The 12,604-nt window shown below is 33.9% G+C and overlaps 2 protein-coding genes across 2 annotated transcripts; both read left to right on the forward strand.

The window, feature by feature from the left end:
- The first annotated feature begins 2,346 nt into the window (after window positions 1–2,346).
- LOC107923336 (F-box protein At3g07870) lies at window positions 2,347–3,534 on the forward strand. Its single transcript, XM_016853542.2, has one exon. The coding sequence runs from the start codon at window positions 2,347–2,349 to the stop codon at window positions 3,532–3,534; it is 1,188 nt and encodes a 395-aa protein (XP_016709031.2).
- Window positions 3,535–4,958: 1,424 nt separating this feature from the next.
- Window positions 4,959–6,389, forward strand: LOC107923668 (F-box protein At3g07870). The gene has a single exon (XM_016853847.2). The coding sequence runs from the start codon at window positions 5,051–5,053 to the stop codon at window positions 6,236–6,238; it is 1,188 nt and encodes a 395-aa protein (XP_016709336.1). The 5' UTR covers window positions 4,959–5,050; the 3' UTR covers window positions 6,239–6,389.
- The last annotated feature ends 6,215 nt before the right edge of the window (window positions 6,390–12,604 follow it).

The raw sequence follows: 12,604 nt of genomic DNA on the forward strand, positions 1-12,604 counted from the left end.
TTCAATATTCAAGCTCTGTTTTTCTGTTTTTGAAATCCCTTTTTTTTTTTATTTATCATCCCCATTTTACATTCATCCTTTAGGCTTTTTGAAGTCGATTTACAGATCTTATTTTTACTATTTCAACCGCTCTTGTCTTTTCTTTCTTTTCCTTGCAGGAGGCGACGATGGCAGAGTGATGGTGGCTGGCGGCGACGTCAGGCTCTGACTGTGGTAGGTTATGGCTCCACTTGTTGTTAGGGGGCTAGGGTTTTGTCCTTTTCTGAAAATAGGTTTAGGTTGTGGGCTGCTAGGTATTTTTTGATTTGGACTTGTTGGGCCCAGGCAAATTTGGGCTTGTACAACTATTTTAACATATTAGCTCCCTTGGTCAAATAATAGTGATTTTATTTTTGATTCGTAGGTTTAATTCCTCCTCTTCTAAATACATTTGTAATTTTTATTTCAAGTTTTTTTTAATTAATAAATATATTGTTTTCAATTTTTTATTTTTATTTCATCTTTTTAATTAATAACTCTTTTATTTATAAAATCAAATAATTATTAAAAATATCATTATTTTTATTAAATATAATTTTTATATATGTAATATTTTTTTTTCAATCCATATCATGAGTATAGTAAATTTTGGTATTATATATTTTTGTATGTGCATTTAAAATATTTCGCATATAAACATAATGATATTTGAAATATTTTACATATAAAGGTAATAATTATATTTGAAATAATTATTTTATTTTATAATATTAGAAATCACCTTACCCACAATATACGTGGAGAAAATAAATATTTGACATATAAATATTATAAAGAAAAATTTATCAAAAAAATTAGTTGATGTTTTATATTATATATAAAAGAGTTATTAATGTCAAATATTTTTAACATAATTATATATGTGAAACATATATTTTTATTATATAATTACATATTTATCATTTGATTTTATGAATAAAAGAGATATTAATTAAAAAGATGAATTAAAAATAAAAAATTGAAGACAATATACTTATTAATTACAAATAAAAAAAGTTTGAAGTAAAAATTACAACTGTGTTTAGAAGAGGACTCAATGATAAAATCATTATTATTTAACCATTTAAACAAAAAACTAATATGTTAAAAACATTAATTAAAAAATAATAAAAAGTTTAAAACAACATAAAATAAAAAATATAAATGTGAGTGAGAGAGGAATCATACCCATGACTCAAGGACAAAACAATTAATATTTAATCAACTGATCAAAGAAACTAATTATATTGAGAAAGTAAAAAAAAAAGGGTTTTAAATGAAAAGCGCGTCTAGTTGGGTGTGTTTTCTTACCACCTAAAACACGCCCAACTGGACGCCCTTTTACACACTCTCTCCAAAATTAGCCTATTTCCTTAAATTTTCAAAAAAAAAAACCGACCTATTTAACCAATTAACAAAAAAAGAAGAAGAAGACATATTTAAACAATTTTGCCTTTGAAATGAAATTATTTTTAGGTGTTAATTTTTTGTTGATAAGGTATGTATAAAGACACAATGAAGGGTAGAAGATTTTTATTTGTTAGGGATCGACCGGTATAGTCAATGAACAAGAACGAAAAAGTGAAAAAGAAAATCAGGCACAGATGTTTTACTTGAAAAACTCCTTTGAAAAGGAAAAAAAAAATCAAGAGCAAAGAAAACTTTACTGATTCGACAAACAAACGAATAATACAAGATGAAGAAAATAGTCTCAAAGAGCAAAACCCAAAACCCGAATACAAAACTCTCCCCAAAACTCTTTATCTCATGCACGAGATATTCTGTTAACTCTCTGAACGTGATTACAAAGATCCTTTAAATAGGTTAATATTAAAATCCTAATATTAAAATACTAATATAATTAAAAAATTTCTAGATTAATTAAATTAGAGTCCAATTAGAAAAAGATAGCAGAATTTAACTAGAAGAAGAAACTCGATTTAAGTTGAATACAAATCGCCACGTCGGGACGTTGTCTGTCGCGATGTCTTGCTCCTCTTAATCATGACGTCGATTCTATTTCGTCTCTGATTTGCTCGAAAAGGCGAGATACACCCACATTATTCAACTTAGGTACGTACATTAATAAAACAAAATATCATTATCATACATAAATTTTATAAATAATTAAAAGCTATGGAGAAACGCGTTGGCATATCACAATCTCACCTTGCCTTATAGGAATCACCATACATTTTTACTTTATCATCGATCACTTTCTCTTCGTCCTATTAAATATTGTTTTCAAATTTAAAAAGCTTTCAATATCAACGTTGTTTTGATCTCCAAATGTAATATATATTCTTTTACTTTGTGTCATTGTTAATCATGGAGGAATCGACAATGAAAGAGGGCAAACTTATGAAGAAAGGGAAGGCAGCAGCAAATATGATGGATCGTCTTCCTCGGGAAGTCGTCGTCCATATACTATCCAGGCTTCCCTTACCATCGTTGCTGAATTCAAAGCTGGTTTGCCGAGGCTGGCGAACCCTAATACGAGATCCATTTTTTATTAGTAAGCACTTGTCGAACTTGGCCGAGGCCGGCAACGATCCCAGCTTCATCTTGGAAAGCAATTGGCCTATCCCCGATCAACGCCACTTCATTGATTTCTTTGATCATAGTGAAGGAAAAGTGATCTCCAAGAAGCTCCCGAGTTCTCCTATGCCCATGTATTTGGTAGATTCATGCAATGGGTTGCTTTGCATGCACGATACATCGCGTAGCGTATACATTTGCAACCCTTTTACCAGGCTTTACATCGAGCTCCCCAAGCTCATCAAGTATCCAACACTGGTGGGAAATTTGGGGTTGGGTTTTCATCAGAAAACAAAAGAATACAAGGTGATCCAGATAGTGTTTCGAAGAAAATTGAGAAGAGTCGACTCCAGTACTACATCAACCACTTCGAGTGAATCGGAGGTTCAGATTTTGACTATCGGCAGCCCTTCTTGGAGGGATCTAGGAACGATACCATACCGTTTTATTCATTCGAAAACCAAGGCTTTGGTCAATGGGAGACTCCATTGGCTTTCCAAGCCTAACAGGTACACCACTGCTAGCTTGCTCGTATCCTTCGATCTCGAAACAGAGCAATTCCAGGAGGTGCCGAAACCTGATTGTTGCGGCTCAGAGAGGTGTTTGCGGCATCTTATGGTTGTACGAGGTTGTCTCTCGGCTGGTGCGTTTCATGAGAATGATGAACGAGTGGAGATTTGGGTAATGAAGGAGTATGGTGCGAAAGAGTCTTGGATCAAGGAGTTGAGCATCGGAAGGTACATGCCTCCGACGTTGACGCAACAAGAGAGTCGCCACTTCATCTATTCAAAGCGTAATTTATTTGTTCGAGTTCTATGTGTGTTGAAAAATGGCGAGATCTTATTGGAGTACAAAAGCAGGGCTCTTGTTATTTACGATCCACAGCATGAGACGTTCAAGGAGTTTACGTTTCCAGAAATGCCTCGTTGGTTCAAAATAATTATTCATGTTGGAAGCCTGAATTGGCTTCATCATTAAGTCTATGTTTTCCTATTAAATTTCATGATTTAAATAGCTGTTTGCTTCTATTTGCGTTGTTTCTTGTAATTATTGGTTGGCTTTGTTTCATGATGTCTCTTCTTCCTGTTCTTATGGCATGACTAATTTAAGTCACTTTTGGGGATGCAAAATAACAGTGAGGGTGAGGTATTTTTAAATAACTAACTTATATTGAGAATGAGAAGAGATTGTATGAAATTGTAATTTTACATCATTCATATCCAAAATGTTAAAAATTAGAAGGAAAAATCTGATTTATCATTCTTCTATATGAAAAAGGATAGGGCTGGCGTGGAAGAATATATAATAAAATGTTTATCTTTTTAAAAATTGATGATGTGGTAATATAAGTTATTTCCATAAATAAATTGATTGAAAAAATAGATCATGATAAAAAAATGGCTTAATATATCATTTTGTACATGAGTTTGACAAATTTTTTTAATGTGATACATGTGTTATTTTTTAGTCTATTTTGTTACTTGTATTTGACCAAACTTATATATTTTAGTACCCAAAGGTAACAATGTTATCTTTTCAATGTTTAATTCGAATTTTTGGTTGATTTGACGAAAGTTAATTATTAATATTATTAATTAATTATGAATTAGCATTCAATCATTTCGAAAACCTGAATTAAACACTAAAAAGTTAATATAATCTTCAAGTACCAAAATGTTTAATTTTTGTCAAATGAACAGATACCATATTGGACTAAAACCAATAAGTACCACATTACAAAAAGTGTCAAATTTAAATACTGAATTATGTATTAAGTCAAAAATTATATAGAAATGATACTGATGAAAGAAAAAAAAAAAGATGATAGAAAAGTAAAAGTGTAGTTGTGGTGAGTATATTGCAGCTTCTCCCTTCAGTTAAATTTATTATTATTATTTTTTAAACGTAATAATCCTCTTGGAAACAAGCTGAGTTCTGTTTATGCTGCATGTGTTTTTCATAATCAAGATATGCGAGAATCCTTGATTAGGAATTTGGAAATAAAAAAGAAATGAAGTATCACAAGTTGTTTATAAATTTTCATGTTTTAAAAAAATGGTATATCGAATTTAATTGAGTATTGATTTTTAAAAATAATATGTAAATCAGTCGGGTAAAATTCTTGTCTCCAAAAACTTCAAATAATTATTTTTCTATCCTATATAGATTAAAGGCTAGGGTGTATGGTGTTTTCAAAGGCTCAATTTATAATTTGGGTCATCTATCAGCTAATTTTAGATGATTAGTATATAAACCATTTTATATTTGGAATGTGCACAACATTTATCTTTTGTTGTTGTCTTCTTCCATCGGCACGACCAAAACTATATTCGTATAGAATAATAATATTCCGCCATCATTGATGACTTCGTTTTCTTTGTTTTATCAGCTTGTATCAAAGTGCAAGTAAAATTATGCTCCGGTACCTTTGCTTTGATCGCCCAAACTCGTCTTTTACATCTCCATCTTTGCAAGACAGTGATGAATTCAAAATATGAGCAAACTTGTGAAGACTTCAGAGCAACAAACCTCCAACATAATGGAGAAACTTCCTCAAGAGATCATCCTTGTTATACTATCCAGGCTTCCATCAACATCTCTGCTACAATCGATGTTGGTTTGCCGAGCTTGGCGAAGATTAACACGAGATCCGCTTCTTGTTGCTACCCATTTCTCTCACATGGCCGACAAAGATGGTCCAAGCTTCATCTTCCAAAGCAATCGGCCTAGTTCATCGTATCAGCTTTTCTTTATAGATTTCTCCGACTTCCATAGCCAAGGAAAGGTGATGTTTAAGAAACTTCCCCATCTCATGTCTATTTATTTGCTAGATTCATGCAACGGCTTGCTTTGCATGCGGGATGCAAGATGGATATACATTTGCAACCCCTTTACTAGGGTTTACTTACAGCTACCGAAATTGGTTAACTATCCAGCACAAGTGGGACACATTGCATTCGGGTTTCATCAAACTACAAAACAGTACAAGGTAATCCAGGTAGTATATCTTAGACAACAGGTTTTACTAGGTGGTCGGATCAATGTTGCTACCTCGACTTTGGTACAATCTCAGGTCCATGTTCTAACAATCGGAGATCCCTCTTGGAGACATATAGGAACCTTGCCTTATGATTTGGCTCGCCCGATCCCCAAAGCTTTGGTCAATGGGAGGCTTCATTGGCTTTCAAAGCCTAACAATGACAACACGGCTAGCATTCTCATCTCGTTTGACCTCGAAACTGAGCAGTTCCAAGAGATGGCTAAGCCAGATTGTTGTGGCTCAAACAGGTGTTTTCATCATCTCATGGTTCTGCGAGGTTTTCTCTCAGCTGGTGCGTATCATGATAACGACGAGTTGGAGGTTTGGGTTATGAAGGAATACGGTATAAAAGAATCTTGGATCAAAGAATTCACCATCGGGAATCACTTGCCACCAACATTGCAGCAAAATGATCTTTTACACTTCAATATGGCAAAGGCTCGTTTCCCTAATTCATCTGTCAGAGTTCTATGTATTCTGAGGAATGATGAGATCTTGTTGGAGTACCTAAACCGAGTAGTTGTTGTCTTTGATCCCCGACATGGAACATTCAAGGAGCTTACGTTCGATGCGATGCCGCATTGGTACAAATTAGTTGTTCATGTTGGCAGCCTGAACTGGATTCACATCCCTGTATGTTAATTTGTAAACAACTGCAATACGCCAAAGAAGAAACTCACTGTTCCCTTTCGAGTTTTAATCTTCTTTGACTGTAATTGGTTGGCTTTGTATAATGTGGATATCTATTTTTCATGTTCATATAGAATGATTAATTAAATCCTGTTGGAATCAAGCTGAGGTGCTGTTTATGTTGCATATATTTCTCATATTTCTTTCACTGTGGATTGAAATTTCTGAGATAGTTAGGATCCTTTTTATTTTTGAGTAAATTACATCCAGAAATATAGTATTTGCACCAACAAAAAAACTCTTCTTCTCATCTTTTTTTATTGTTAGATTTTTTTTATGAAACAATTTTTAAAATTTAAACAGTTTTTTTTATTTTTATGTTTAACTCTCATCGTTAAATTAACTTTGATCTAAGGTATGTTTAATTCGTTATGGATATTGATCCACCATAATTATTATTAAATTATCGCTTGGAGCTTTACTAGCTGGACTTAAAAAAAATTACTTTAACAACTTAGTGAGTCTAATAAAAAATTTTAAATAGTTAAATAATTATTTTGTAATTTTTTATATTTGAGTAATTAAAACGTAAATTGACTAATATATAGTATAATGACCTAGTTTACCTTTTTTTTTTTCTCTCCAAGCAAAAAGAGTTTCTTTAATGTAAAGCGATATAAAAGGTGTAAAACGCCTTTACCACAAGTGGAACACCTAAAGATCTTCCCTTCCTACAAGCAAATAAAGCACACCATTTAAATCTGACCACTTCAAAGGAAGAAAAACCAAAACAATAGAATCTCTCTAACTCCCTAAAATTATCACCATAAAGCATGACTTCCATATGCATTGTCCTTTGCTAACTCGTCTACCACCAAGGTAGCATTTCGTGAAATAAGTATTAATTCCACCTTATCGATTGCATTGCAAAAAGAAGTAAACTTTTTTCAATTAAAAGCACTTATTGAATGCTAAAGGATGATACTTGGAATACTGTTTAGAAAATCTCGGGCCCTCAAAGAGTTAGACAATTCATCTGGTTAATTCTAAAACGGAGATTTTTAACTAACTCTGGAAGGGTTCGAAGGGGTATTAGCTTTATGGTCATAACACTGAGGATGCTTTACATGTTCTTAGGGACTATCCTTGGGTGAGGGACATTTGGAATCAAGTCATTCCTCTTAATCAAATTAGATGGTTCTTTGAGGGCGATATATCGGAATGGCTACTCTCGAATTTGCAAGACCAATCAGAAAATAAGATAAGAGATTCAACTTGGGCTTGTTTCTTCGGCTTAATACTGTGGTGTATTTGGAAAAATCGTAACTTATTCATCTTCCAAGAAAAATCAGTGAATCTAAAGGAAATTATTAAGGTTTCCTACAGTTAGGCGAAACAATACTCCTTTGTCCAAAGTAAAGCTTTGGTGATGGAGACATAACAGAGTTCTGAACATGCGAAATTAGGCATGTGTTTTCCCTTAATACTAATGGTGCTGTTAATTCTGTTTCGGTTTCTCTGCTGCAGGTGGAGTAATACGTGATGGGAAAGGGAATTGGGTCTTGGGCTATAATCGCTTCTTGGGAAAGTGTTCAGTTGTTGTTGCTGAATTTTGGGGTATATTGGACGGCTTACTTCTACTGCAAGAACAAGGATACGATGAAGTCACCATCCATTCCGATAATCTCGAGATCATTATAGGTATTAGCAATAGCATACTTGAAGAATTGTCCTTTAATTTAATTAGAATGATTCAACAGATTCTAGCTAAGGAAGAGAAGCGGTCGTTGAGATATATTCTTAGAGAGGCTAACAAGATTGCAAATGCACTTGCAAAAATGACCCTCCCAAATGATGAAGTATTGCACATGTTTGATGATTCACTGTAGAGATTCAAGAAGTCTTACAAGAAGAAAGCACTAGAGGCAATCTAGCTATGAATATATTTATGTAATTTGTTGTTTACTTAAAAAGAAAAAAGAAAGAAACAAAGAAACAAAGAAAGAAAGAAAGAAAACTTTTTCCATTAGTATGCTGAAAAATCTCAAAGGCAGTTTTGATCGCGTTTGGCTAACACAAATGAGCTAACTGTTTCATTGAGATTAAGCAAACAACTCCAGATTAACCAAATCTTATTTAAAAAAAAAAAAACTACCAAATCTATGGCATTACTATCCTTTCCTGCAAGAGCGTACCCTGCCCCCTTATGACATCTAAGTCCATATTTGACACATGACCAAAAATAAATAAATACATAGATGAAGGAACGTGTATTTGCCAACAAAATCGGGGGCCCGGGGGGGGGGGGGGTGGGGGGGTTCTGAATTTAAGGAAAAATCTGATATCAACCAAACTTTCTACTAAAATTAAATTTTGGGTTGGCACTCACCACCCCTCTATGTAGTGCGCAATAGAATTCCCATTATCCGTTGGAGCAGTTGACTTGTTTTTTTTTTCTTTTTCTTTCATGCCCCACCATTTGTTGGATTTTTTAATATTGTTTTTGACATTGTCTTTAAAACTTTTTCTTTCTAAAAAAAATTATAATAATCACGAATTCTGAACATAAAAAAAGAATAGAACTAAAAAAAAGAAAATTCACTATTAAATACATAAGAATAATTTGGTTTTACGGTTAAAATGATCTGATAACTCAAGAGAAAAAAAGAAAGAGAAGGCATTTTTAGGGTTTGCAAATTAATGTTTTAGATAAAATAAATTTACTATTTTCGATTTTTAAACATTTTAATTCCTGACGATAATATTAATTACTGAAAAAAGTTATTAGATCACATTTATCATTAAGGCAAAAATTTGGTTTGGACCCGAAACTAACCGACATAAACCCAACAACATCATTTCATCTTTGAGTGATTTCTGAACAGTCTTATGTTATTTGCAAATCCATTAAACCCTTATGATTATTACGACAGTGTTAAAGGGGTTTCCTTCTTCCGGAATACGGAATTTCGATATTAACTTAAAATTTATAATAATCAAATAAAAAATGTTTCAATCTAAACTTATTAAATTTCATTGGTTGAATCTGAAATATGGTTTTAATTATAATTTTTATACTATTAAAAGAAAAGTCTAAGGTCATGGAGCACTATTTTTATTTTTACTATAATTTTATCTATTCATAGTGACATTTAACAAATATTTTTAAAATCCATGTTTATAATATTCTCAAATTTATCTTTTTGTAACTCTTAAATAATGAATGTACATAACCCCTAAATTATTTATGTAATGCCCCAAAAATTTCAAAACCTAAAAATCCCGAAATCTTGAACTTTTTTTTTCTTTTTGTGCTTAGCAATTCCGGTTAAGTGTTAATTACGCAAAAGTAGGTCTTGGTCTAGGTTTGAGTTCGAATCTAGGGGTAGAAGAAATTTTAGTTTAATAATTAAAAGGACCTTGTTGGCAAGTGGTTGGGCTTTTAAATAAAGATAAGGGAAAATGACATCAAAAAGCCTTGTGGAAGAGTGGCTAAGTAGAGTGTAGGGAGGTGGCGTTAGTAGCCAGCAAGGAGATCCAAGGTTCGGATCCTAGCTTAGTGTTTTTAGAAGTTTAATTTTAGCCTTCTAGAAGGTTGGAAGTGGCGTGAAGATGGACTCCGAGGGGATTGTTCAGAAAAGAAAATTAAGGAAAGGATCAAGGGGTTATTAGGGAGAAAAATAGGAGATAAGAAAGAGGGAAGTGATGGAGCCGAATGGGGAGTTGAGGGCCAGACAATTCAGCTATAGGGGCTATAAATAAGTGCTGAATGCAGGGTTGCCAGGCTAATGCCGAATTTCCTTCACCCTGTTACCGAAAACTCTTTTCCCTAAAAGCTGAAAACCCTTTTGTTTTACTCTCTTTTCTTTGTGCTGATTTCTATTCTTTCTCTACACAATTTTCTTTGTTTCGCTTAGCCGATTCCTTCTTCTACTCTTCTTCTTTAATCTGTACCAAATAAACCTTATTCACCATACTAAGTTTGAAAGCCAAAAAGCCGAATCTTCGAAGGGCCAAATAATCTTCGGTCAAATCTAGTGTAAGTGTTTGTTCTCCCAATCGGTTTTGCTAAGAATCTATTACGATGTTCTTCCCTCACTCTTTCTAATCAACTGTGGTAGGGAATTAGTATCCGATCTCGAATCTTAGCTCTCTGCCGAAATTGCTCCTTAGGTGTTTGCGGTTTTGGTAAGTATTCCTCTCCCATTGGCTAAGGTGGCCGAATGTTCATAGTTAAAGTAAGGGGACTTGTGTTGGATACGAGTCATCTATTATTATGGTTTTAATAATTAAGATTGATCATGGTTAGTGATTTAAGAAGGAACTGTTATACTTATCGTGCAAGGTAAGGTTAAGGTGAGGTTTCAGTTTTTAGTAAATATATGTATTAAGCATGCGATTAATTGAAGGGTGATATAGTTTGTAGGTTGGTGACTAAGGGAATTGCAGCACGCTTGCTTACCAGGTGTGTACTTACACTGCACACACAAGTAGATCGGCAAAAGCTGAAATACCGAAAAGTTGAAATGCCGAAAAGCCAAAAGTTTGGCTACGGTAGTCTTGCGAGTGCGCGAACACTCATAAGGGAGAAACCTATAGGTTGTCTGAGGCCCATGGGCGATTCTATGGACTTGGGTTGTAAATAGGCCAAATGGGCCGGAATGGGCTAAATGGGCCCGATGGGCTATTGGGCCCATAATAGGCCAAAATTTGATAAGTGATGCTATGTGATAGAAAATTTGTGTGTGAGCATGAATATAATGTGATTTGGGTCAGATGGACCATATAAATGAGATTGGGCCTAATGGGCCATATGAATGTGAATTGGGCCTGATGGGCCATATGAACGTGAATTGGGCCAGATGGGCCATATAAATGAGATTGGGCCTAGTGGGCCATATGCATGTATATAGGGGTTCTGGGCTTAGTATATGATGACTACATAAAACTTAATTAAATTGTTGAGACCGTGGACAAGTCATAGGGTTAAGGTGTGGCAACGGGTATATGCATGTCTAGGATTGGATTTAGAGAGAGCTTAGTACTTAAGCGGTCTTATTGACCCACCTCCTCTTCTCTGGAATCCTACCTGGGGCATAGTATTCGTTCATCTTAGCTCATAGGATTTGTTAACGGGCCGAGGTAAGTGGAAATTGTATTAAAGAGAAAATTACTGAAATGCCCCTAATGGCGAAATGACCAAAATACCCCTAGGTGTTGAATGTAAATTTTATGGATGTGACACGCATATCTGTTGCATACATATGATATTTTGCTTAGGTTGCATACGGGTTGGGAAGTATGGAACGGAGGAAGTATATGAGGATCGCATGGTTGCTTGACAATCGTGGATCCACTGACGGCTTTTAAGCCCAATATGTAAATGAAGGTAGTTCCGCAATCGGGCTACCATTGATGTGTCGGTTGGGTGGGTCGATATTTATATCTCTATATGATGTGATGGGGGACGGAGCTGGTGTGTAGCGGATGGATTATTGGGATGGGATTTCATTGCATGTTTGATGTATGATGATTTTTGAATGCTTGTTTTTCGTTGAGGGTTGTACACACTGAGTTTGTAAAAACTCACCCCCTTTTTTATTTTATTTTCAGGTGATGCTCAGTAGAAGGTTCGATGTTTGGAAGGACTCTGGAAGGCCAGCTAGCAAGACAACATGGACTTGTGTTTTGTTTGTTTTTTTTTTAAAAAAAGCATACGAGATTCTATTTTATTAAGTACTTTTCAGTCTAGATTGTAATAAGGCTTCCTTTTTTTTATTATTGGGTTATTATTTTTATGCGATGTAATTATGAGAGGTTAAACATGGTTTCTTAAATTATAGCATGTTACTTTACGTTTCCGCAACAAATTTTTTTTAAACGATAAGTTTTCCTAAATCAAATGTTTCAAACAAAACTTTCGCAACTGAAAAGAGAGTTTTCATAAGTTAACTACGGTTTTATATCTTGAGGAAGGGCTTTCAATGAAAATAATGTTTTCGTTAAAACACTTCAATCGACACACCAGATACGGCCATAGCGTCCGGACCGGGTTTGGGGTGTTACAATTTATAAGGTACCTTAATGTTGGTCCTTAATACTTTGTAATTTATGGTACTTGAAGTCCTATAAATAGAGGACATGTACAAGTTTATGGAAATCCAAGTAAAAAAAGGTTGAATTATCTTTTCATTTCTTTGTCTTTTTTTCTCTTTTAGTCTTTGTAATTTTCTTTTAGTTTTTGTACGAAAATATAAGTTCATATGTAGTATTAATATGTCTATAACAATAATAATGCAATACAATGCAATAACAATAATACAACATAATAACTATAATCGGACAAAGTTAAAAATTAGAAGAAGAATTTTTTTTAGG

Source organism: Gossypium hirsutum, chromosome A11 (assembly GCF_007990345.1).
Source record: "Gossypium hirsutum isolate 1008001.06 chromosome A11, Gossypium_hirsutum_v2.1, whole genome shotgun sequence".
Lineage (NCBI taxonomy): Eukaryota > Viridiplantae > Streptophyta > Magnoliopsida > Malvales > Malvaceae > Gossypium > Gossypium hirsutum.

What these genes read in the sequence shown, in the direction of transcription:
- LOC107923336 (XM_016853542.2), top strand. Translation starts at nt 2,347, where the DNA reads ATGGAGGAATCGACAATGAAAGAGGGCAAACTTATGAAGAAAGGGAAG.
- LOC107923668 (XM_016853847.2), top strand. Translation starts at nt 5,051, where the DNA reads ATGAGCAAACTTGTGAAGACTTCAGAGCAACAAACCTCCAACATAATG.